This window comes from Sciurus vulgaris (genome assembly GCF_902686455.1).
Source record: "Sciurus vulgaris genome assembly, chromosome: 2".
NCBI classification, from domain to species: domain Eukaryota; kingdom Metazoa; phylum Chordata; class Mammalia; order Rodentia; family Sciuridae; genus Sciurus; species Sciurus vulgaris.
In genome coordinates, this window is record NC_136462.1 from 13589094 (window position 1) to 13616037 (window position 26944).

Here is a 26944-nt window from a genome sequence, read left to right on the forward strand (position 1 = left end):
TCTGGCATGGTTTGCCCTCCATTACTGAAAGGTGGATCACTCAGTGAGGGTCTGCAGTGCACCCAGGACCTGCCCACTGGAGCAGGAGGGCAGAGGTTGGCCTGCGTTGCCTTTGGATCCTTAGCACCTAGAACTGGATGGGGCATGCAGTGGTGCTCAACAGGAGCCCACCAGCCTAGAAACCGTCACTGAGGCCCCAGATGAGAAGGTCGGGGTTGGGACCCAGGGGCTCTGACACACAGCCTGGTCTCGAGAACAGGAGACACGGTCTCCATGGTAAGCCTTCTTTATGACACCCAGTTGCTCACAGGAATAGACCCAGAGGCCCTGTCCCCAGGATCGAGCTGGCCCCAACAAGGCTGGGAGGTCTGCAGAGGCCCACTCTGTGTGGGGAGGCCAGGTTCTAGCCATGGAGGACCCCTGTGACCTAGAATGTGGGGCTGGGGCTGGAGTACCTCTCCAAGGACCCCAGGCAGTCCAGGGCCATGCTCCCTCCCCACTGACCAGCTGTAGTGGGGTCTTCAGGCGGTCAGCGCTCTGGGCTCGATGCAGCCTGGAGTCACGGTGCTGACCCCCAAGGTGGAAGCCCAGCATCTCTGCCCCGCCAAAGAGAAGGGGTTCACAGAAAAGGCTCTGCTCTCCCAGCTCTGCAGGGACACCAAGCTGCCCAAGTTGTGCCTGGTAGTGGGTCACATCGTGGGCAAGCACCTGCTCCTAATAACTGTGTTCCTGCCTGCCAGTCCCCAGGGAGCCCTCCCGGGCGCAGGTCCCCACCTGGGACTTGCCACCTACGGGGCACAGGGAACGAGCAGCACAGGCACAGACTACCTGGGAGCCCTGGCCTGCCAGGTGGGACCCATGAGGCTGCCTGCAGCCCCACCTCCTACAGCAGCAGCTTCCACCAAGCTCTGGAAGAGGGTGTTCTCCGCCAACACTGATTGGGTGGCTGCAGAGAAGCGTCATTGTGGCACCAACGCCAGATGCTTAAAGTGATGGTCTTTACCACCAGAATGTTCCCCAGCCCAGTGCAGGACTTCTCACCCTGCCAGTCACATGCCTTGTGTCCTAATCCCTGTCCCTGCTACCTACCTCACAGATCTTCTCTAGGGACGGAACAAAGAAGTCGTCACACACTATGGCCAAGGCGTAGAACATGTACAGAGCCTGCGGAGGGAAGAAGATGCACAGGGTCAGCAAGGGCCCCTCCTGCAGCCCAGCAGAGGCCAGGGGCAGAGGGGGCAGAGAGGAAAACCCAGCACCCCCGGGCTCCTCCCTGACAGAGGGGGAAACTGAGGCTTGGAGGAGCGCAGGCTCAGGCTTCTTCTCTTGAGATGCTGTGACATAGTAAGGAAATATTCGTTCTCTGTCCCTGGTTCCTGGCACACAGCCCCAAAGCCCTGGGGTCTGTGGTGTCTTTTGTGTGCCAATGGTAGGACTGGTGGCCTAGGTAGCTTCTCAGTGGGGGATGGATTGGAGGTTTGGGACCTTCAGCCCCTCTCCCCTAACCTGGGGGTGGAAGGCTGAGTGGATGTAATCAACTTGCCTGTGTAACCAAGCTTCCAGAAACCCCAACGGACAGGGTCCCGAGAGCTTCAGGACAGCAGACATGTGGGGTGTCTGGAGGGTGGTGTACCTGGGAGGTGGCGGAAGCTCCACCTCTTCCCCATACCTCTCCCTGCATCTCTCCATCTGGATCTGTGGCATATCCTTCGTGACACACAGGAAACATAGGCCAATTGTCCCCCTGAGCTCTGTGAGCTGTTCTTACAAATTATTTGAATCTCAGGAGGACGCAGGAGCCCCCATTTATAGCATTGATCAGAAGCACAGGGAAGCCCCCAGGGACTGAAAAGCGTCAGAAGGGAGGACGCGCTGCTGGCCTAGCCCCCCACCTGAGGGTCCGACGCCCTCCCCCCCAGGAAGACAATGCTGGGATTGAGTTGAACTATGGAATACTAGCTGGTGTCTGTTGTTGGTGTGTGGGGACCGCCACCCCTCCTCCCGCAGAACACACACACGTTGGTGACCAGAGGTGAAGGACAGTGTGCACACTGGGACACCAAGAGACACGCTTTGCTTCTCCCAATCCAGACACCTCTTCTGAAAGAAGTGGGTCTCTCCTAGCAGCAGAGGCTGCCCTCAAGAGGCAAGATGGAATCTAGGAACCAAGGAGGGTGAGCTGTGTCCTGGCTGCTGACTGTCCACTGTCTGCCAAAAGAAAGGGCGACTCTGGTCACCTGTGAGCCAGTGTCTCCTAGGGTCCTGCTGGACTCTGCACACCTTAAAATCCACAGTCCATTTGCCAGGGGAGGTTCACAACACAAAAGAGCCCTGTTCCTAACACTGGTTCTGGGACGTATGTGCCAGATGACTTTGGACAGGTCTGGGTCTGGGTCTCAGTTTCTTCTCTGTTTAATGATAACACGAGCAGATGGTAGTTTTCGAGTGGTCTTCCAGCCGGACCCTCTCCCTGCCTGCCCAGCTCTCCAGGACCCAGCACAGCTTAACTGAGCTTTCCTACGTGCCAGGTGTGGTTGCCCCAGCAGGGATACCGTGGTGAGAGCGCCAGGAAATCCTCTGCTGCCTGGACGCACCTCAGCAAGCGCAGAGCCTGAGGCCTGAGAGCTCTACGGACAGCAAGGTCAAGGTGTGAACAGAACAGAGAGAGGAAACAGGAGCGGAGGACGGGAGAGGTGAGGCCCAGGGCACAGGCAGAGCGGAGGGGTGCTGCTCTCTGCTCTGGCAGGGATGCCCTTTCTGCAGAAAGAAAGGAGCCAGGATGCTCCAGCCCAACAGCCCAATAGCCAACAACCTCACAAGTAATTGTGATAAAATAAAGTAGAAGATAGACTATCCCTGGGCAGGGCCCCTGAGGCAGTCCTACCTACTGGAGTCCACCTAGGACAGTCCCTGGATTTGACTCATCTTTGGGCAGAAGCAAAAGAAACAAATAGTGGAATGTGGGTAGAGGGGAGGGCGACCCAAGAGACCTCGGGGGTCTGACTTGAATTCACACCCACAACAGTGTCACCTGTGGGGCCACAGGGTGTCTCTCCTGTGATACCCACAGAAATAGGGGAGGAAAGAGGGGCCAAGATGGCGCCACGATTTCCATCCCTTGTGCCGGGAGGGCTGAGAGGCCTTCTAGTACTGCAGACCAACTGGCTCCTATGCCCGAGGTGTTCATGCTCTAAAGGAGAGTCTGGCAAACTTCCTCTGCAGAGGGTTAGATAATGATATTTTGGATCTTGTCAATCCAAGAGTCTCTATTGAAACTGCTCTGCTCTCGGAGAACCAAAGCGGCCCTAGAACAGGCACAGTCATGGTCTAATAAAACTCGATTGATAAAAACAGGTCTGGGGCTAGATCTGACCCTCCAGCCATGGTTGGTAACCTCTGTTCCAGAATCCCTGCAAAATTCCTGAGATGCTCTCAGGTTCAATAGAAAGTTTTGTCTTAGCTATGCCAAGACTTTTGTGGGGCAGGGCCACAAAACCCTGGGGACAGTTAGCCAAACTCAGAGGAGCGTAGAGTCCCAGTCACTAGAAAGACACCAACTCTGTTACAGAAACAATATACACGCCTGTCATTCAAACTCTGCCTGGATCCTCATGCTAATCCTTCATTTTCATTAGAGGTTTATCCTATTGATTAAAATTCCACTCATTCATTACTCTCTGTTGTCACTATCTATGTGAATCCCAGATTTCACTTTCTTAATTATCTTTCTCAAAGACTGGTGCCTGCTTGGGGTTAGACATGCAAGCAGACAGTGCTGGTGGGTGGGCTGTGACCAGGAGGGAAATTGGCCGTGCTGATCCAGAGTAGGCCTCCCCAGCTTTGCTCTACCACTCCACTCCACAGAGTCAACCAATGGTTTCTGGGAAAGGCCATAAATATTTTTGGCTTTGTGGGCCACATAGACTCAGATGCAATACCTCAGTTCTGCCACTGAAGCACAAAAGCAGACAGGGAGAGCACAGAAATGAAGGGGAGGGTTTGTGTTCCAATAAAACTTTATTTATAAAAACAGGCAGTGAGCCAGGTATGGCTGGGCCTGGAGTTTGCCTGCCCCATCACAGAGGCATGACCTATGATTTCGGTTTGGACCCATTATTCTCTTTTTGAATTGCTATTTGAACTTCACCATGTGTCATCAGGGGCCATCTGCATATGGAGGAAAGTTTAAGAAGTGCAAGATTTTCAACTGTAGTTATGTAAAGGTGGGCAAATTGTGTGTTGTGGTGTCAAGACAGTGAGCATTTACAGAAGACCTACAGGGCCATGTGATATTCGACACCTGTGACCCATGTTTGCACATCAGGAAGAGGAGCTGCCGTGCCTATTTTAAAAACCAGGAAATGGATGTAGGACTGAACCACTTCCTGTGTTGGTTCAGGACACTGAGGGAGTCGCCTAGCACATTGGAGATATTATTTCTCAGTGGGCAAAATGGTCCAGTATCTGTTCTCCTCTTGGGGCTATTGCAAGGACTAAATGGAATCCCGCAGGTGCTATGGCTCTTCCACACCGTGCAGGCAGGGCTTCTGCGAGGGACATGGCACCCACAAGGGCCACTTACACCGAGGATATGCAGCAGGACAGCTCCATGCTGTCGTTCCTTATTGGAGAACAGGTCTGTGGGGAACTCGTGGATCGCTGGAAGACAAGAGGAGATGGCAGAGTGTTAGGAATTAATGGGCCCCCCAAAACCTCACCTGAGACCTGGGAGTCCAGCAAAGAATTGGGAAGCTCGCTGGCTTTGGGCTGACCATCGAGAAGGCCAATGATTTCTCAGCCCAGGGCAGAACAGTGCTCTTAGGAAAAGGTGCTAGATACTGGATTATACCCAGCTATGCTAGCACCTTAGAATCCATCATGGCGATATTTTGAAAACTATATGGAACACTTCACAACACTGGGATGGCTACAGTCCAAAAGACAGCTCACCCTGCATCCTCAGTACCCAGGCCAGGCCTGGCACAGGCTCTCAATAGACCTTAACGATCAGTTAAATAAGCAACGGTAAAACGTTGACCAAAATAACAATCTATGTCATCTCATCCTATGAGAATGCCATCACCCTTGCCAGCCTCAGGTACCAGGAGTGACAACAGGTTCATAGAAGGCACTCAATAAATGCTTGCTAAATGGACATCCAGGACAAAAACTCCTTCTCTAGAAATATCATTTGGCTATAAGCTTTGACAATGATGGTTCCCCCTTATACGGACACTTTTCTGATTTGAACATCAGATTCTACCAAGAAGAACAGACAACAGCTCCCAGGCACCTAGAAAAGAATAGATTCCTTTAACTCTCTCTCCCTCTCTCTCTCTCTCCCTCCCTCTTTCTCTCTCCCTCCCTCTTTCTCTCTCTCCCTCCCTCTCTCTCCCTCTCTCCCTCCCTCTCTCTCCTGTCTCTCTCTTCCTCTCTCTCTCTCCTCACTCTCTCTCTCCCCTCCCTCTCTCTCTCTCCTCTCTCTCTCTCTCCTCCCCCTCCCTCTCTCTCTCCCCCTCCCTCACTCTCCCTCTCTCCCTCTCTCTCTCTCCCTCCCTCTCTCCCTCCCTCTCTCTCTCCCTCTCTCCCCCTCTCTCTCCCTCCCTCTCTCCCTCCCTCTCTCTCTCCCTCTCTCTCCTCCCTCTCTCCCCCTCTCTCTCCCTCCCTCTCTCCCTCCCTCTCTCTCTCCCTCTCTCCCCCTCTCTCTCCCTCCCTCTCTCCCTCCCTCTCTCTCTCCCTCTCTCCCCCTCTCTCTCCCTCCCTCTCTCCCTCCCTCTCTCTCTCCCTCTCTCCCCCTCTCTCTCCCTCCCTCTCTCTCTCCCCCTCTCTCTCCCTCCCTCTCTCTCCCTCTCTCTCCCTCCCTTTCTCTCCCTCTCTCCCTCTCTCCCCCTCTCTCTCTCCCTCCCATTGTCTCCTTCTCTGTCTCTCCCTCCCTCTCTCCCTCTCTCTCTCCCTCTCCCCCCCCTTTGGAATCAAACTTGGTGAATACAATTGCACTGCCAGTTCAAGGGCATGGATCTGCTTCAAGGTCTGTCTGTCTGGAGATGGAGAGTTAGTAAGGGAGGGGGTTGGCCGTCTCATTGCCTGGGTCTTCTTTCCAGGGCAAATGGAGCTGTAGGGACGTTTCAGTGCAGATCAATAGACATTTCTGCCATGAGAATTTGAGGCATTTCCCGATTCTGCAAAGGAGTGTTGTGAGAGCTGGTGATTAATCCAATCCTGGGATGTCTCTGAGAATCAGAATAAAGTCACACTGCTGAGGACACATCACCTGGCCTCCAGCAGCGTGGACAGGTGGGTTATAAGTGGCTTTGTCCTTGGTAGGAACAGAATTCCCACTCAGCCCTCTGCCTTGCTCGGCTCCCCTCTGGAAGGTCACAGAGGTGGTCTTGACGTTGCCACCAAGGGCAGCAGGTACGGGGCCCCCAGCCACTTCTGACCCCCAATTCTCAGAGCCCACCGGAGTCTTCTGACACACCCTAAACCCAGAAGGACGGCACTGTGCCCTCTGCAGGTAAGGCTCAGAGAGGGATGTGACCAGCTCAGGGCTCCCAGCCACACAAGCCAAGATTGGGAGTCACTGCTGCTCTGAGTATCACTGGCTTGAACACCTGGGGCTTCAATCGGCTGAGCTATTTCACCTGTCCGCCCTCCTCCTCTTCAGTGGCGATCGGCTGCTCCTTACTGAGCATGCCCTGGCCCCCGTGTCAAGAGCCGAAGCCCACAGAGGACCGCTCCACCCTCCCCAGCTGGTGGCTGGTAGCTGGGACCAGTCCACCCCACTCTTTAGGACTCAAATCCTCCCGCAGCTGGCAAGGTAGCAGGGGATCCCTGTCCCTCCCACCCCGGCCACCGACAGCAATAATTCTGGACTGAGGATGTGCTCTGTGTTTGGCACGTCTGTTGTTCGCAGAAGCAGACAGAATTAGGTTTTGGGAAGCGCTTCTGCCCCTTACGACCTGTGTGACCTTGGCAAGCAGCTGAGACCCCAGGGGTGGCACCTTCATAGGAGCCAGGATCACAGCAGACCCGGTGTCATGAGGACCCAGAGCAAGGACTCAGAGGGTCATCAGCTCATAAGGGCGCGCTGACTCCACGGCTCCAGGGGACACCGCTTTGGTGTATGAAAAGAGAGAGTCCAGCCTGGAGGAGAGCAGACGGCAGGGAGCGGAGGGCAGGAGAGCGGCTCCACGGCCACAGAGGAGCCACGCTGGAGCCCTGTGGCCCCAGGTTCCTGAGGAGACCTTCCTCCTCCTCCCACTTCTCCCGCCCCAGCCACGAGGGGTCCGAGAGGGGTGGAGCCTGTCCCTGCCGCTCAGATCCCCACCCTAGGAGGGAGGAATAAGGGGGGCGCACACATGGCTTTTGAGGTTGCGCCTAAGCCTTTAAGCTGCAGAAATCCGGGGGAGGTGGGATGGGGAAGGGAGATTTGTCTGCAGGTGGAACTGAGCTCAGGGAAGCAGGGATGATCCAGGCCCTGGGAGGGGGGCAGAGGAGACAGGAGGGAAGGCAGCTGCTCCCTTCCCCGCCATTAAGGCTCTTGCCTCTGTACCTTGGTGCCCAGAGGGACTTCTCCACCGCTCTTGGTCTTGACGTGCCCAGGAGCCCTTCTAGGTCAGATGTCTGCCTCCCTCCACAGGATGGCCCTGGACTGTGCTCAGCACCCAGGGCACTGCAGGCAGGTTGTTCCTGCCAGCTGCCTTCCCAGCATCAGAGGAGGAACCCTCAGGGACAGGGCAGAAGCACCTCCAATGCCCCCAGCACCCTCCGCACTAGTACTAGACTGTGTCCTGAGCATCCCTGAGCACAGCGGCTTCATCTGGAAGGTGATTCGACTTTCAGAGAGCACCGAAGCTGCCCCAAAGGATGGAAGACACCCTGTCCTGAAAGAGCGGAGTCAATACACATTTCTTGAGCACCTACTATGCACCAGGCACTAAGCCAGGTGCAGCTTCCTGGATGTGACCTCACCACATGCTCGGCCTGGAGCAGGTGGACAGTAGACCCATGATGGACGGAGCAGGAAGCTTTTTGTGATGGTGAGGAGTGGGACAGGCCGGTGGCTACTGACTCGGGAGGTGGAGGCATGCAGGGAGCCCCTGAGACAGGGCACCCATGTTCGGTTACAAAGCCTGCATTACTCACGTTTCAAAGCCCCTGATCTCAGGCCATCTTGAGAAGCCCATTGCTCCCATTTTACTGATGAGGAAACAGAGGCCCTGAAGGGTTAAAGTAATTGCCCACAGTCACACAACCAGTCAGGCACAGGCAGGCTCTGTTTCCCTGGAAGCTCTGGACCATGGCCAGCGGCTACGTTCCTGGAGGGAGGAATTGGCTCAGTTCTGCCCACAGCCTGGGACTCACTGGGACAGAGGTCTGAGATGCCGTTCCCTGGCTCAGGGTCCCTCCCCTCCCCTTCCTTCATCTCTTTGGAACCTCTGACACAACAAACCACTTCCTATTTACATATTAGTGAACGTACATACAACTGGGTGAAAGGACCTGTGATCTGTCCGGCTGTCCGTCCATTTTACATACAGAATTCACTCCTCGTGGTGAGCAGCTGTACGGGCTTGAGAACCGCATGGACCTTCACACCCACCTCCACACGCACAGGACAAAATCATCCCATCGCTCCCCAAATGCCCTCGTGCTGACTTTTTGTGGTCAACCCCTTCCTGCTGCCCAACCCTGGCCACCAGTAGTGTGTCTGCTATCTCTACACCTTTTCTAGAAGGTCTTATTACTGGAATGGTATTATGTGCAGCCTTCCAGGTTGGCAGCTCTCATTAGCAAAACGCATGGACATCGTCAGCGTCGTGTGAACCCACCTTGGTGAAACGTCCCCGCTTGGCTGCTGGGACCCCAACACTCCTTCCTCACCTCAGTCTCCTGCAGAGTCCCTGAATGCCGGTGCTCCTGGGGCTTTGTCCGCAGCCCTCTTCTCCCTCTTCCGGGCTCTGACTCCTAGTCTCCACAGACATCTCTCAAACTTCAGTCTCTGCCAAGCTCAGGACCTAACCCCAGCAGCCGCTGGACATCCTTCCTTGGCATCATAGAGACTGGAAGCCCAGCCCCAGGGAATGACCCACATCCATCTCAGTGTGCAGGAGGGAAACCGCAGGATGGGCAGAGGGGCCACGAGGCACGCAACAGCCATTCCCACTTCTTCATGGGAACCTGCCAGTGGGGACATAGCTACAGGGTCGGGCTGGGCACTGCACAGTCACACACACGGCCCTGCATCCTGTTCTGAGGACCCTCAGCTCCCTGGCAGCCCCAGGTCTGCTGACCTAGGAGACCCCAAGGGCAGGAAAGGGGCAGAGTGCTCTTCTTGCTGCAGTTGCTGCTGGTGACCAGGGCTATGCAGAGGGCCGGAGGCTCCAGCGGCGGCAGCGCCCGCTCCCTTAGCCTGTGCAGAATGTTTTATTCTTTGATCATTCCATTTCCTGCTTGTCCTGGTCCACCTGGGCTGCTATAACGAAAGAGGCCAAACTGGGTGGATTACAAACAATGGAAATTCATTTCTCATGGTTCTGGAGGCTGAGAGGCCAAGACTAAGGTCCTGCTCTCTGGGTCAGAGAAGGCGCCTCTGTGGGACGCATGCCAGGCAGCCCTGAGGCATCTCCTGTAAGGACAGAAGGCAGAGCTGGGACCTGAGCACCTCACCAGGCCCCTCCTACACCACACCGTGGGGCCAGGCTGAGCAAATGAGTGTTTGGCCTTCTCGTTCCTTGGGTTGTAAATGGAGAGCGGGTGAAGCCACTCGGCCGGCCGGAAGGCTGTGCTGGGCCTGTCTGACTGGCCGCCCAGGCAGCAGGGCTTCCAGAGGGCTGCTCAGCGGCTGCACAACTCTGCAGACAGAAAGCTGTTGACAGAGCTGTGCTTTCTGGAAGATGCTGATCTTTCTTCAACCGTTCAATTAGTCGATTCTCTTTAGGGAATACAAACTGTGAATTGAATTTTTTTTTTTTTTTTTGCTTTTTTGTTTTAAAAGCTGCCTCCAAACATGTCATTCTCCCTTTGCTTCCTACTCTGGTTAAAAATAACCTCACATTCGAAGCCCTGACTTTTATTCTGAAACCACAAAAACAAGACTGCAGGGCTGGGAAGTCATTTCAATAGCTTCGAATTTCTATCATTTCCACTTACATAAGGTATGAGGTTGAGAAACCACCCAAGCACCAGGAGCCCAAAGCAAAAAGCTGTGATATTTTTTCCTCTCCCCAATTCTTTGGTTTAAAATAACTTTGCTAGGAATCTTATGCCTTTTGTGGACAACAGTCGGCATGTTGAAGTTTAGACCATCACCTCCTGTCCCAAATAGGAGAAAATAGAATTAGATCAAATCATGCTTAACCAGCATGAAAAAGGGGTTTAAAATCCTGTCTTTCTGTACATTCCAAGAGATTAAGTGAGGCAAAAAATAAAAATATGATCAGAGGTCTCAGCCATGGGATCATTCTTTCCAGGAGCAACCGCCATGGGATTTTACAACTGAATGGAGCTCCCCATTCTATGTGCTCCAGTTGTTCTCCATGTAGGAGGGGAGCGGGCTCATCACTGTCCCTGGGCAGTGGCTTCTAAGTGGGTCTGGTCATCTGCACTTCTCTCCTGGCTCTGATGCCGAAGATCCTGTCCTGTACCACCAAGGACCCCTTGACCTCCACTTTATAGGAGACACCAACGTCCAGAGAGGTCAGATGCTGTGTTCAGCACCATAGGTAGTTACCACAGGACTGTGGCGCCTGACAGGACAGTGGGATTCTGGCCCATTCTCTGCAGCAGCCAGCCCAGAATGGCCAGGCCTGATCAGTGATGGACAGGCTCCCTCCCTTCCAACTCTAGGCCAGCTGGATCTCGAATGTCCCCAAAAGGTGCATGTGTTTAAAGCATGGTTCCGAGGGTGGCAGAACTGGGAGGTGGTGGGGTCTTTCAGAGGTGGGTCCCAGCAGGAGGTCCTCAGGTCCTCAGGGGCATATCCCCGGAGGGGATTGTGGGACCCCAAGCCCTGGCCACGAGGTGAGAGCTTTGCTTCTCCACAAGCTCCTGCCGTGGTATCCTGTCCTGGCACTGGGTCAAACATGGGGCCTATTGGTTGTGGGTTGGAATCTCTGAACTATGAGCCACAAAAATACCTGCTGTCTTTATAAACTGATTAGCTCAGGTATTTTTTTAAAGTGACAGAAAGTTGACTAACATACCAACCAGAAAAAGATACATAGTCTCCCTTTAGAGAACTGAATAGTGTCTCCCCAAATTCAAGTCTACCAGGAATTTTGGAATGTGAGCTGATTCGGAAATCAGTTGAATTCGTTTGCTATGGTTCCCATGACCAGACCCTGCAGGCGGGTGCTGTGACCAGTGCTACCAAACTCTCAGGTCCGACAAGAGGCAAAGGGGGATTGGAAAATAAACATCCACAGACACAGATCTTGAAGATTAAGCTGGGATCAGGTGGAGCTCTGCTCTCTGATGGAGATGCAGATCTAAAGAGTTAGGCCAGCAATCTTTATTCATATATCTCATTATCAGGTTAAAGACTGTGCAACCATTATTCTTTGTATTCAGGAAAGCTACAGAAACGAGGATGTCTATGTAGCTTTTCCACAATTGCAAAGTGCAATGTTAGCTTTGTGCAGCTCTCAGGAAAGTCCATTGTTTAAAGTTACTGTAAGGCAGGCAGGAACTGGAGAAGCAGAGCTGGTGACACATCGTGGTTGTCTAGCATAAGAATTCCTTCCTTCCCAGAGCTGTGTGCCTGAGGTCAAGGTCAGAGCTGGCAGGACTCTCGCACAGAGCCTCCTCATGCAGGGCTATGCCACAGCAGCTGAGCATCCTGTGCCCTTGCATGGAAACATTCCCAGGCACCGGGCCTGCCACGCCATGAGGTCATCAGAGACCCCCGATCTCAGTCCCTGCTCTCCCATCCTCTGTCACTGCTCTCCACAGATGGGATATCTCGAACTACAGCTGTTTTCTCACAGTGCTGGAGGCTGCAGGTCTAAGGTCAAGGTGCTGCCAGGGCTGGCTCCTAGTGAGGTCCCCTTCCTGGCCTGGGGGTGGCACCTTCTCAGGCATCCCCACTTGGCCTCTTCTCTGAGTGCTCCTGGGGTCTCTTCCTCTTCTTATGAGGGCACCTGTCCTGCCGCTACCTTATGACTTCATTCCACCTGGCCATTACTTTAACTAGCACTTTAACACTAAACCTGGGGACACAACCCGGTCTACAGCAGATACAGCTAGCTAAGTCAAAGTGAGGCCACAGAGGAGTAGGTGGGCCCTAACTGCAAGGACTGGTGAGGTGACCTCAGAAGGAGAGGAGAGAACGCAGAGACACAGACCAAGGCCACGGGATGACAGAGGCCGAGACTGGAGTGACGGGTGCATAAGCCAAAGGACACCGAGCCACCAGGAGCTGGGAGAGAGCGGGGTCAGGTCCTCCTCAGAGCCTGGAGGAACAGACCTGCCGTACCAACACCCATCTCCAACTCGGAGCCTCCTCAGAGGGAGAGAATCAGTTATGCTGTTTCAAGCCGCCTACTTGGTGGGCCTTGGCTGTGACTGGCCTAGGGAACACACTCCCCACCAAGGACACAAAAGGCTCCCTTCTAGTTCACCCGCCCCCAGCTCCCCATCAGGTCTCACCTGAAGCCTCCTTTCCCTCCGTCAGTTAACGTTTCATCTCTGTGACTAAAATAACCAACAAGAACAACTTAGAAGAGGAAATATGTATTTTGGTTCAGTTTCAAAGGTTCAGTCCATGGTCGACTCCGTAGCTCTGGGCCCAAGGGGAGGCCAAGTATCATGGCGGACAGGCATGATGGGGGAAGCTGCTCTCTCCATGGCAGCTGGGAAGCAGAGAGAGGGAGCGGGAGGGGCTGCAGGAAGACAAACCTCCTCCAGGCACGCCCCACCCAGTTAGTCCATTCAAACTAGGTTGGACTGATCAGGGTACCGCTCCCGTAATCTAACCATTCACCTCTGAGCATTTCTGCATCGACACAGGAGCTTTGGGGTCACTTCATATCAAACCATGACACCCACCAGAAGCTTCCCTGCTGCCTCGCCTGCCATGAATGCCTGCCAAGTGCAGGTGATGGTAGCCGACCACCTGTTGACCCTGATTAGCCACCTAGATTTGTCTTCCTTAGGGTGGCCTCTGTTTATTTCCACAATGCACAACGCTCTTCAGTTCATCAGCTTTGCCCACGCACTGGGTTACGTGCCCTCAGACAGCTACAGTGACCATTTGCTCATCCCTGAATTGTCCCCACCTTTGCCACAGGACATCAGATAGAATGCAATGTGCTCACTGGGAACCAACCGAGGTTCCGCCCACCGTGCAGCAACCCCGAACCCGTGGGCAACACGGCACTGTTGTTTATCGAGAGGACCAGGATTATTAAGGAAAACCTCACTATTTGCAAAACAGGTACAATGTGTTTTTAGCATGAGAGAATGTTCTGTGTATAACACAAACAGCATACACACACACACACAGGCTTAGCAAATGCCAAACGCTCAAAGAACTTACTATAGTTTGGATCTTAAGTGTCCCCCAAAGGTTTGGGTAAAGAACACTCAGTCCCCAGGGTGGCACTATTGGGAGGGAATGGAGCCTTAAAAGGGAAATAGCGGGGGATCTTTTGAGCATTGGGGGCGTGCCCTTGAAGGGGACTGGGGGACCCCAGTGTCTTCCTCTGTCCTCTTCCTAGGTGAGCAGTTCTGCCCTGTCACCTCTTCCCTCCGTCTTGGGCTGCCTTGCCACAGGCCCCAAAGCATCAGGCCAATTTATCATGACCTGGAATCTCCAAAATTGGGAACCAAAATAAACCTTTTATCCTTGTCCGTTAATTATCTCAGGTATTTGATTATAGAAAACTGAGGAGCCCAGTACTTTTCACATAGAACTTCATTTAATCCTCACAACCAGCCTAGGCAACGCTCTCACTAGGGCACAGAAAGGTCAAGTAAGTTGCCCCAGGTCACACAACCAGTCAGAGGCAGAGCCACAACCGAAATCTGGGTGATCCAGCCCTCAGGGGCCTCTGGCTGTTGTCAAGGGCCAAAAACTTCAGCTGGACAATTTGACACAACCATTCTTCATGTCTGTTCTAAGGTCATCCCCACACGCGGGATGCTGGCTACCTCTAGCTGGGACCGCGGAAGCCACTCCGTCGTCTGGGCCAAGGGTCACAGTGGCGATCCCTCCCTTGACTCTTTCCACACAGATTCCGTGGGGCCCAGCACCGTTCCAGATTCTGGGGACTCCCATGAACCAGGCGGCGACAGCCCCTGCTCTCCTGGCATGTTAGACAGATGCCACCCAGAGGGCCACCTGAGACAGGCGCAGAGTCCCAGCGCACAGGTCCACCTGGGTTTGTCTGCCGCTGGGAACAGAGACGCGAACGCCAGGGATGGGAAGGAAGCGCGGCCGCCTGTGCCAAGGGTGACGGGCCTGCCCGCCACGCCCGCCGCTGTGCGGGGGCTCCCCTGTTCCCATGGGGACACATGTGAGTCCATCTGTGATTCGCCCAAGACTGAGCCTGACAGCGAGGCGCGCAGAAGAACCAGCACCAAGGGACGCGGAGCCACCGTTCACAGGAAGCCCCAGCATCGTCCAGACGAAGACCTGGGACACGGGGGCCGGGGAGGGACCGGGTGGGAAAGGCCTGGGAACGTCCAGGGGTGACAGGAAGGTTCCAGATCTTGATCCGGGGGTAGCTACGGGGTGGTAGTCATTTGCCTAAACTCACACCGTACACTTAAAAACCAGTGCTTCACTGACACAGCTACTGTCTCACGGCTCAGAAAAGGGGGGTGCGTCCCCCTGACCACAGAGGGCTCGCCCCCAGCCTCGACCTACCTGGTGAGGACGCATGAGCATCGGGCACCCGATTCGTGCACGTGCAAGTGAAGTGCGTCGGCCATCACTGTGACCCCCTGGTAAAGATGGGACGGGCCTGGACCTGGTCCTCTGCTGCCCAGCTCGGTACCGGGGCTGGGGCAGCTGCAGCAGCCTGGAAGCAGTGGCGCCTGGCACGGGGCCACGCTCAGGTCACTCACGTCATCAGGCAGTCTTGCCCGCCCCACCAACAGGACTGTAGGGCCGCCTGGGCCGTCTGGCCAGGGGAAACCGGGTTTCCTGGGGGGTTGGCCCCGCATGGTGCAGGGTCCTATGTGTCCTGGCAAAGCTGGCCACAAGAGCTCATCGGGCCACGTGTTCATTCCTGTGAACCAGCAGAAATGGCTATTTGTGGTCTGACCAGGACACCGGCTGGCAGTCTGTGAAAGTCCCAGGCGTGGACTTGGGGGCACTCATGAGAACCAGCGGTTTCCTCCTGGCACGTAGGTCCAGACCTGGTGCCTATGGGGCACTTGGGTCCAGGCTGCAACAAAAGCCTCCTGGGATGGTCGTCACACAGCGCACGCACGGAAACCCCTACAGCCTGGTCCACCCCAGGCGTGGCCGTCTGAAAGCTGAGGCGCTGGCAGGGGCTCCTCTGAGGCTCACAGAGAAGCTGCTCCCGCCTCTTCTAGCTCTGGTGACAGCGGGCTGTCCTGGCCTTTCCTGGCTGGCAGACACGTCACTCTACGGTCATCTCTGCCCTTCTCCCTTCTATGTCTCCATGTGGCTTTCTTGTAAGGACGCCAGTCCTCAGGGGTAAGGCTACCCTCATGCAGTGTGACCTCGTGGTGACGAGTTACATCTGCGAAGACCCCATCTCCAGTAAGGCGGCGTTCACAGGTACCGGGAGGTAGAGCTTCACGTCTCTCTGGAGAAGCAACTCCACCTACAACCACGCTGAGTCTTGTTGACGTGACTAAACCCTTTGTCACAGAACACGGGCACAGAAACACCTGCGTCCATGAGCTCCTACGACCAACGGGGCCAAGGTCCTGACGCACACCTGCTGTCCACTCTAATCAACAGCATCCCCTCCAGTCTCAAAGTGTGGACAATACACTTCATGGTCACTCGACCCATCAGAAGTACAATGACCTGGATACAAATTAATACCGATCATCCCAGAGTGGTGACAGGCCAGGAAGGCGGCCCCCGTCCCAGCAGAGGTGCTGGGTCCTTCCCTGCCCTGGGCAGCCTCAAGTGCAAGAAGGCAGGAGGGCACGGGGGAAGGCCTGGTGCTGAGCCGGGGCTGGGCTGGGAGGGGCCTGCCTGTCAGAAGCCAGCAGTCCAGGCTCCCCACTGCCAGGACAGGGTCTGGAGGAAGGCTGGAGGCACCCCTCCCTCCCATAGGCGCTGGACCTGAGGCCAGGGCCGGCTGTGGCCAGAGTAATGGGAGCTCTGTCTGCCCTCTGGGCTCGGCTGGAGGGGGGCTCCCAGTTACTCAATCAGACATGAACCTAGAAGGTGCCGGGCAGGCGTTTTATAGATGAGCTTAATGTCTCCATCAGGCTGAGCTGAGGTCCCTGAGACTGCTCATGATAGCGTGGGTGTGAAGTCACCTCCATGCCAGTTAGTTGAAGGCCCACAGTGTCAAAACTGGGGTTTCTGGGAGAAGGGATTCTGCTCAGGACTGCAGGGTCAGCTCCTGCTTGCCCTGCATATTCGGGCTTGTCCTCCCACAATTGTGCAAATTAACTCCTTATGTATGAATAATTATGCAAATGATTTAGTCCAGCATGTAATTTATCTCTATCCCTATCTTCTAGAATTTCATAAAACATGTTAAAATGGCTATTAAAAATCAGGACTAGGAAAAAAATAAATCTCACTATGGATACATACATGCACACACACACAGTGGTAAGGTTTGGATGAGTGTCACCCAAAGGTCCACGTGTCAAAGCGTTGGTCCCCAGGGTAGTACTATTGGCAGTGCTGTGGACCTTGAAGGGGTGGGGCCTAGAGGGAGCTCCTTAGGTAACTGGAGGCAGGCCCTGGGAGGGGACTGTGGGACCCCAGTCTCTTCCTCTTTCTCTCCCTCTCTGCCTTCCTGGCTCATGTGGTGAGTGGTTTGCTCTGCCAAGAGCTCCCACTGCGATGTTCCAGCCTTGCCAAAGACCCAAAACAACAGGGCCACTTGAACTTGAACTGGCACCTCCAAAACTGTAAGCCATAAGTGAGACTTTCCTCTTTATAAATTAGTAACCTCAGATATTTTGTTATAGTGACAGAAAGCTGACATACACACATATGTATTCTATGGATTTATGGCTTTATATATCCATAAAGAGACATAGGGTGAATGTGCGTGTGCCTCCCACTGATTGTTTCTCTGGAACCCTGAGTGTTACCCAGGCGTGGAAAGTCGGAGCTGGGACGTGAAGAATGAGGAGCCACAACTTCCTAGACAGGGCAGAACCAGGAAGCCAGCTGGTACTGGGACAAGCACCTTAGGGAGGAACCTGGCAGGCCACCATCACCACCTGCAGCCCACCTCTATGGATCAGGGCCACCCTCCCTCCACGCTCAGCTCTTTCCCTGCCTCCCCACTTCCATCCTGGCCCCGTTGCTTGGCTATCTCTTTCCTGAGCCCTGATCCGCCTCCTCCCACACCTGAGCCTTGCTTCTCCCTCGAGCAGCCTGGAAGCAAGAGGTCTCCAGCCAAGATTCAGCACAAAGAGGAGCGGAGTTTGCTCGTTACTTTTGGGAGGACCCACTGAGATCTTTCTGGAAAGGATGGAAGAGCGTCTCTCTTTGCAGAGTGGCCGGTGCAGAGCAGGCGGATCACCAGCTGAGCAAATACACCAACCCTGTAAATATTTACAGTTCTAATGAGACCATTCGGGCACCAGGGCCCAGGAATGGGATCAAGCAAGACAATAGGTAGAAAGGAAGGACCTGCAGGCTCCAGGCTGGGTGGTGTGAGGCCTGCCTCTCCCTCAGCAGGTGCTTAACAACGTGGGTGTGATGTGGACATGTGACCCCTTTTTTCTAAAATCCCAGAACAAGAGAGAGCCTACTTCCTTCTAGGTCCTTGGCTCTGACAACATTTCTGGTGAAGAGTCGCTGGCACCTGAATCTCGTCCTCGCGTCTCCTCCCTGAGCTGGTGGGAAACGCTGGTGCCCCTGGCTTTCCACAGGCGCGCTGGGGCCGGAGGAGAGTCCTGACCTGCGCTAAGCCGGATGCATCGCCATCACGGAATGAAGCACGAGAAGAACCATTCGCTCGTTGGCCTCTCCAGGGGCCTTTCCCTCCCTGGATGTCTTTTGGGGTCCATCGCCTCAGTTTGGGATGCAGGCACTCTTCCCACCGAGTCTCCCTCGACTCCGGAGCTCTTTCTGGGTCACAGGAGAGAAGGCATGGATGTCAGACTTCCCAGGATGATCACTCAGCACTGCTAAAGCTGGCTGCACTCTTGGGCCAGAACGTGCACTATACCCTGCTCTGTGTCCAGTCTGGGCTGGCCGGGGACCTCCTTCCAGTAGGACTGGCCTCCAGCTCCAGCAGGAGGAAGCAAAGCCACTGTCTGGGGAATGACCAGAGGGAGCGAATCACAGGAAGATTGATGGGTAGCTCTGCTCCAGCCCTTCCTCGGGAGGGGCCCAAGCACCACCGCGACGCAGAGGTACGTCTTCCCCACCTGCCACCAGGATGCAAGTCACTCCTCCGACACGCGCTCAAGCCCCCAGGGAAAAGTCACGCATGAAGATGATGAAGGCATTATGTCCAGAGGATCAGGACAAGAACCCCAGGACCTCCACCCAGGAAGGGTGTTCTCTGACCTTATTCTGCATCCGGGGCTGTGCTACGGACCTTCCATTGCCCACCCAAGACGGGGAAAGGACAGGGTGAGAACACGCTCTGAAACCCGGGGAAAGCCAGCTGGCGTTGGCACTGCCAAGCACATGCTCGTTTTTCTAGGTATTTACTCTTTAGTATTTTATAAGCATATGAGTCAGATAGAGAAACAGGTCTTTTACCAGAGAACAGCATGGGAAGCAGCCACGTGGGGAGATGGTTCCCAGCCAGAAGTGACAGTGCGTCCTGCCCCAGCTGCAGCACCTGGAGACTTTTTTGGATGTCTCAACTGGGGAGGGTGAGTAGGGACACTGCTAAAAATCCTACAAAGCACAGGAGAGCCTCTGTGACAAAGAATTATCCAGCCCCACAGGCCAATAGAGGTCAGGGGTGGAAACCCTGGTCTAGGGAATAAAGCAAATTTAAATGATGGCTGCTGTCCTTGCCAATGAACACCGATGCCTGCCTCACTCTGCCCCCTTGTGCAGACCTGCACTCTCTCAGTCTGCATGTTGTCAAAGTGCACATTCCCATTCCTCAAAGGACTCTCCATCCTACATGGGGAGGCCGGGAACAGCAAGGACACTCCCTGATCCCCACTGTGTCCCTCTGCCCTGTCTTCTCCATAGAGTCTCATTACGTCAGCTGCGATCTGTGGCGTGTCTCCTGCCTGCAGAGATGAACTGCTGTGACAACGTAGAGTGGCATGGGCCCTGTGCCCCTCCTTAGTGCAGCTCTCTACTCCACCAGCTGCAGCCCTTCAACACGTGTCCCCATGCTGCCTGCACATCTGTACTGGGGACTGCGGGCTCTCAGCCCCAGCTTCGACTTTCCTTCCCTCTCACCGCACAACGGAGTGTGCGCTCAGGGCTGAGAGAGAGGAGGGGTAGCCAGGCAAGGTTGGCCACCTGCTGGGGGCGGGCAGACACGGGTGCCTGCAGCAGGCCCGGGGCCGCGGGGGAGGTTCACCCAGAGCTTGGGTGGGAGGCAGAACAGGGAGGCGTCCACTCCACTCGGCAAAGGTGACTCAGGAAGAGCTGGGCTCCCGAGGATTCCCGGGAGGCCCAGGAACCAGGAGACTTTCCAGGCAAAGGAGTCAACTGGTGCTTGGTGGGATGGTAGGAGGCAGGGAGTCTGCAAGGGGAAGGAGCCAGGAGGGACCCAGACAGCAGAGCCTCCAGGGATAGGATCGGGACTCTGCCACCTCCAAGGACACGAGCGAGCTCTTGACCTCTGAGCCCCGGAACTTGGAGGCTTGGATATTTCACAGTGGTTGGCAAAGTTTCTCCTGGAAAGGGCCAGACAGCAAATACTGGGGCGCTGGAGGCCACTGGGCCTCTGCCGGACTCAGCTCTGTTCTGGTGTGAGAGCAGCCATCGCCTGTGAACCACAGGTGACCTGTGAGCACGCGAGCGCAGCTGGGGGCCCAGGAAGCCTCATTCATGTTCACCAAAGTCTGACTTCTAGGCTCTTTTATGGGCCACAAAATGGCATTCTTTAAAAGCTTTCTCCAACCATTTAAAAATAGACACTGTTTTTAGCCAGTGGGTCTCAGAAGGGGCTGTGCTGACCATTCATGGCAGCACTGGGGGGAGGGGACAGAGAGCTCTGGAGAAGCTGCTGGGTCACCTGGGCGGGTGCAGACAAGTGTCCGGCCCCAGTGCCCCGGGTCAGTCTGTCCTGAGAGCGTCCAGGGCACACAAGTCACACTTGGTGCTGGGGCTGTAGACCATTGGCAGCTTCCATTCTCGACTGCTCAGCGTCCGAAAACCCCAGTTCTCTGGAGTATTCAGCTCAAAGGTGAGTTTACAGGCCTGACCTTTGCAGACAGACACAGGTCCCTTTCTGCTACTCTTGAAAGTGGCCCCTCGCAGGTCTGTACTTTCCAGGACCCCTGTATAGAGAGACTGACTGGGAAGGAAACCAGCCAGGAAGAGAGCGGGGCCAATCCTGATGCCCCCACTGACACCTGGATCCAGCCTCACCTAAAGCCAGATCTGACTTCTCAGTTCAGGAAGGAACCAATCATCTCTCCTCTCCTGCTCATGCCATTCCAGGCTAGGTTTTTGTCACTTGCTACCCATATTCCTGACCTATCTAGCTGCTGTTAGAATAGGCCCTGGGTGGGCAGTGGGGTGGGCAGGCAGAGGCTTTGACCTCTGAAGTGTGCATGACCCAGTGTCTGTCTTAGAGAATTATTTGACGGGCAAGCTTGAAGTTTTTGCATCTGCCTTGTTTGTCCCTAGAAGGTGACCCTATACACAGAAGAGGCTCTGTAATTGCTGGTTTAAGAATAAAGGCAAAACGAAGCAAAACAAAAGAAAAAGAATAAAGGCCCCAAATCCCAGGAACCCACACCTGGGCTCTGGGAAACTCTGAAGAAACGGGCTTCCTGTGTCCTCGCCAGCCAACCGCGTGTGAGATGGGGCCAGGGGCCCAGGGACGTGTGCTTCTCCTGCAACAACCAGAACAGGTCCGCCTGGGAGAGGTGCCGAGCTGAGTCCCAGGCCCCTCTCAGGGCCCTGGCTCAGCCGCTGGGGAGAAGGCTGGGTCCAGAGGTGGCTCTCCCCGAGGGCAGAGCTCAGGGTCTGTCCAGAGGTGCTGGATCCCCAGGTGCAAACCTAGCAGTGCAGAGACGCTCACTTGGGGGAAATTTCTAAGTTCTTAACTGAATTCCCAACCTGGCTGGCCTCTGGGTCCTTCTGTCTTCTCAGTTGTGACCCCAGCCCTGACCTTCACTCAGGGCTGCCGAGGCAAGGCTGGCCGTCCTGCCGTTCAAATTTGGGCTCCAAGCTGGTCAGCATGGCCTGGGGCTGGGCCCTTCGCAGGGCTATGCCTCTGGCCATCTGTAACACCACCTGTCCTGGTCCTCAGGCCCACCCAGAGGACGGTGAGGAGGAGGCCAGCACTGGCAGGTGCCGTCTGCTGTGGGATCAAGCACACGGGAGAGTCCTGACCTCACAGGGGCCTCGTGGAACTCACTGCTGCCAAGTCAGGGGAGGGGCTGCCCAAGACAGGGGCACTCGGGGCTGGTGACCGCTCATCTCCTGACCCAGGGGCCGGTGACACAGGTGTGTTGAGCTCATGAACGCCTGTCAAGGGTGCTTTCCTGTAAGAACATACTGTAGAAAGTTCTAAAGGCAAAGTTTCTCTGGACCGTCAAGACAGACTGGGCAGCACGGCTCCCTGGAAGGACGTCCCGGTGACCAGGTGACTGGCGCCTTCCACCCTCGCTGGGCTCTGCTCCGGGCAGCTCCCGTCTGGCCACTCCCCTTTGCCTCCCCTTCCCACCTGGAGTTGCTGGTGCCGGCTTGCTGGACCTCAATGACGGGGCTCCCATTGGGCAGCCTGCGGAGCCCTGACCTGTGCCCGCCTGTCATCCTGCAGGCCCAGCCAGGCTCCTCCTCCTGCATCTTCCTTCCTCCCAGAAAGCTCCGGCCTCAAGGATGCATGCAGCACCAACAGCAGAGATTTGAACCCCCAGACCCGAGACGCAAAGCCGCCCGTCACAAAGTGGGGGTGAGCGCATCTCCCCACTCCACACTGCTCCCAGTGGAAATGAGGGGAAGGTCAAGCCGGCTCCACTCCGGCAGAGATGGAAGGAACTGACCCTCGAAAAGCACCACCCTTCATCCTAATTGCTACCCGAAGGCGCGATCTCGTCATCTCCATTTTGCAGATGAGAAAACTGAGGTTCAGAGAGGATGAGTGCCTTGCCTGGGGCACCCAGCCCGCTAGCCACAGAGCCTGACTCACCCACAAGCCAGGGGGGCCCCGGCTCCAGCCCACAGGCCCACTCCTCATTGTGCCGAGGCAGGTGGCCCAATGACAAGGACCCAAGGGGAAAGAAACCACCTGCCGGCCACAGGGAGACCTGGCGTCTCCTGCACTCTTGGCTCTTCTGGGAAGATAATGGGGTCGGCCGCTTCCTTAACGAAGGAACCCAGAAGATGCCACTGACCACAACAAGCGAGGAACAGATCCAAGTCCCGGGCCAGTCAAGTCACTTCCTTCTTTGTTTTTGCACCAACTCACCCTGGGTGGACATGAAGCTGTGCACATGCACCTTGGTTCACAGGAAATCCATCTGAATGGCCCTGGAAGCACGCCTGGCCAAAACAGCAGAACAAACCCACGCCTGCCACTGCTATGCACACTGCGCCCCTGTGTCCCCCATCCCTGCGGCTGGATCCCACGGCTGGAGGCCCCTGCTGGATGGCTCCCCCTGGCCCTCAGAGACGCAGGGTCAGGAGGCTACAGAATCATTTCTACTCCACGGCTGCGATTTGCCACTTGGCTACCAGTACCAACAGCACCGGTGGCCTCAGAGGGACCTGTCCTTCCTCTGGAAGGGATCTGACTTCCAGTTAGAGAGTCTACGTGGCCTGCCCAGCAGGACAGACATGCCAACCCTGAAGTATTGCAGAAATTCCTGCAATAGCTGAGTTAAAGGCACAGAGAAGTTGGGTGGCTTGTCCAGTCACACAGCAAGTGGTAAAGTTGGGGTCTGTACCCAGTCAGCACTTGGTCACTACAGTACGGCCCGCCTTCTCAGGGAGACGGACATGCCTAGGACCCATAGCACCAAGGACGGTGTTGTTCTATCAGTTTCCTTTTCTAATGTTTTATTGGTGCGTTACAGTTGTTCCTAACATCAGGTCGCGTGACATCATCGCTCACGCTCGGAATCTAACCGGCTCCGCGTTGGCCCCCAGTCTCCCCCTCCCCGCCCCATTCCCCTTCTTCAGGCTACTCATCTTCCTGCTATTTATTCATAGCTCTGTTTTTTTTTTAATTAGTGCTTTGCAGATTTCCAAAAGGGGGGATCGGCATTCTTTTTGTGTTTAAATTCACGAGACTCACTCCTTTCTAACAGTCACTGAACTGAGGCTCCAGCGAGCCCAGAGAGAAGTGTGCACAAACATTTTCCTTTCAAATGCAATCACTTCCTAGAGAGAGAAGGCAGCCAGTCGATTCCACGTTAGTATGAATCAGACCCATCGGCTCTACCTCTCAGCGCTGGGCGTCCGCAGCCCTGAAAGGACCAGTTGGGTGGACAAAGAGGTGCCCGCACAGGAACGCCGCTGCATGGACCGGTGGGGACACGGTGCCGGGGGCGGTTCTGGGTGGAACCTGCGGAGACGCGCTGGCAGGCTACAGAAGAGAGAGCCAGCAGGCTGAGTTGGTCCTGAACGATGCTGGGGGGCCGTTCCCCTCGACTCCCGAATCCTGGGACAGCACTTCCGAGGCCACGCTGAGCCAGCTCCATGGGCGCACGGAGGGACTCGCTCGTGGCCACTGGCAGAGGCAGGAAGGGCGGGCGCTGCCCAGGCCAGCTAGGCAAGAGTGCCCTGTGGCACCTCTGCCCCCCAGTGACCCAGAAGCAGGTGCCGCACCCTCCCTCCTTCCTGGGAAGTCCCCTGTCCCAGAGGACGGGGTCTAGAGGGCTGGGCCCCTGCGGCCCTCCACCACCTTAGCTGGGCCAGGCCAAGCATAGCCGCCACGGCTCCGCTAGGGAAGGGGACCTGTCTCACGGTGCTCTCACTTTTATGGGTGCTGGAGTCCAGAGGGGACCAGGACGTGTGGGGTGGTCATCTGTGTACCTGGTCTTGGTCTGGTCTGGGCCCCAGGAACAGGCTGGAGCGCTGTGGGGGAGGAGCAAGAGGCTACCTGTCTCCCTGACCCCGGAGGCTTCTCCTACTGCTGGGCAGATGCAGATCACAGGCTGTTACAGAAATAGCACAGGCAGAGCACAGAGAGGTTAGGTAGCTTTCGCAAGGTCACACAGTGAGCAGCATATTTGGGATTTGAACTCAGGCTGCCTGGGTGTTGACCGCAGTCTCTTTGTCACTGCATAACACTGTCTCCCTCTGCTCAGGGCAATAGTCTTCCAAGGGGCTGCCCTTTGCAAAGCCCTCGTGACTCTCTGAAGTACATGAGGTGCCCTTTAAGTTCTGTGCTTCTAACCCACGTCTGTTCTGGACCTGGTCGTGTTGTACTGCAATTATTTCTCTGTCTTTACATTTGGGTCATACGAGCCCTGGCAGTCTTTGGAATTAGAAAAGAAATTCTCCTCAAGACATTGTGATTCCATCCGTTGGCATGTTGTTGTGAAAGAGAGACATCCGCACCTGTGATTTGAATGGCATCCTCGAGGGCTGTGCAGTGCACACCCTGCACAGCTGCGCTGGTCTGTTACTGGACCTTGACATGCTCCTCAGGAAACTTGCCTGTGATTTCACACTGGTGCTCCAGCTCCTCGCTCAGCCCAGCACCCAGCGGGGTGCAACCCACTCCCATGGGCTTGACTGCACGTTGCGGGAGAACTCGGCTCTAAAGGCAGTGCTTTCCGCCTCTCCTTACGAGACCAAGGGATGGGGCTGTGGGCTCCGCACCGTCTCTGCCTACTGGCGAGGCCGTTGAGCTGTGGGGTTGCTGGGTGCCGTGCAAGGGTCCTCCTCTGAATGATGTGGACAGAGCGGCCATAGAATCATTTCTTCTCAGTCTCTTCTCCCATTTCCCAGATGCCCTTACATCAAGAGGTATCTCCTTCCTCTGATCAGTGACTCTCTGGTCACTTGTCCACACCAGGCCTCGAGAGCACTGTCCAAAGTCCTACCTTGCATTCAGTAAACACCCTGCCCACAAAAGATGGGGGAAGACCAAGGGCAGGAGAGCCCATGCCCAGGCCCTTCAGGCCCCAGGAGGGAAACCAAGCAAATGGACTTTCCATTGCTGCATGATGTGACCTCGTCACATGACCAAGCGCTATACTGCCTGATGCTCCACCAGCTTCACATAATGAGGTCAGGGTTCAAGGTCAAGGGTAGGAGAGTGGCAGTCTCATGGTCAGGCCCCGGAGCCTCCTCTCCCCGGTCAGCTGCCTTCGGACTGGCTGGTCCGCGCGAGATTGCAGACGGGACCATGGCCAACTCTAATGTCGGTACCCGCTTAAAACGGCTGCGGGTGCCGCCCGCTCCTCCCACACCCACCCTCCAATTCCCCAACAAGCAAGTTCACGTCTTGCAAAGTTCCTCCAGCCTGTGTTCAGCCCTGGCTCCCGACGCAGCTCATAAATTCCACTGCCATTGTCTCCATCACCCGATCCAACGCAATCTCTCCCTGAGACTGTGCTGGGTCAGGAGAGGAGGGACGGGCCCTGCTCCTTCCTTCTGCAGAGCACTGGTGGCCCCCAAGTTCCAACATAAAGGCCCATATACGTCACCAAAGATGCTCCAGGATTTCGCAGGGGCACCGGAAGGTGACAGGGCGGCTTTCCATCAAGACTCGGGCAACACTTCATCTACAAGTCAATACCATGAAGCGTGGATTTCTTCCCTAGGTGACGGACACCTGGCGTTTGGAAAGTAACAGTAACAGGAAATTCTCCTCTATCCAGATGGGGTTTCAGTCCTTGTTGGAGGAGGGAGATCTGATTTGGGAGCTGCTGATCTGAGCTCCTTGTATCCATCCCGCCTAATGGGAAATCCTTTGCCCTAAGCAGTAGGTGTCAAGATCAAGGTGAGGCTGGGCTGCCTCAGCCAGAGGATGGTAACTCACATCCTACGGAATGGCATTTCTAACTCGGTGTGCGTGAAATCAGCAGAGGGTTCTTTTCCCAAGAAACTGCATCTAGAGAACAGTGTATACCACCGAAAATGCATTTTAAGATCAACGGAAACCTGAATAAATTAGCAAGGCTCTCCCCAGGTATCGCCCGAGAGCGCTGGCATTTAAACATCCTCTAACAAGGCTCCACACAGACTGTGACGGTAGTTAATTAAGATTCTAAATCTTGCCAGAATCCCCCGAAGCAGGATGCTTGATCACCCTCAAACGCTGCAGTCACGGAGCATGTCGTCAGATTTAAATCATCACCGTCCGTGACCTTGAACATCTCACCCTGGGGAAGAAGCAGGCCTTGGGTTGAGGGTAGAAGGAGGGGGTCACCCCCAGGGGAAGACAAGCTAGACACGCCATCTCTCTGGGATTCCCACCAAGGGCGGGAGACCCAGGGTGTCCAAACGGCCACAGCAATCCCCTCCCCACCTTGGCAGGCATCAGGAAGGGGATGGCCCAGGCTGATCCAGGTGGCGGGGCTGGGAGGGAACCTGTCCGAGTAGCCCCAGGATGGTGGGTCCCAGGAAGCAAAGGGCTGAGGCCGAAAGGCCTTTTCTAAGGACCTGAGAGGCTTCAGAAAGGAGCAGGAGGTATCAACGGAATCAGGCAGTACT

At 55.4% G+C, this 26944-nt stretch overlaps 1 protein-coding gene across 1 annotated transcript in view; it reads right to left on the minus strand.

Moving 5' to 3' along the window:
- SLC24A4 (solute carrier family 24 member 4) overlaps positions 1-26944 on the minus strand; it is a 137568-nt gene that overhangs the window by 51070 nt on the left and 59554 nt on the right. Inside the window, exons 3-4 of the mRNA XM_079127629.1 lie at positions 4583-4659; positions 1090-1164 (exon numbers count right to left, since the gene is read on the minus strand). Of these exons, the coding sequence (XP_078983755.1) occupies positions 1090-1164; positions 4583-4659 (152 nt within the window). The remainder of the gene's footprint in view (positions 1-1089; positions 1165-4582; positions 4660-26944) is intronic.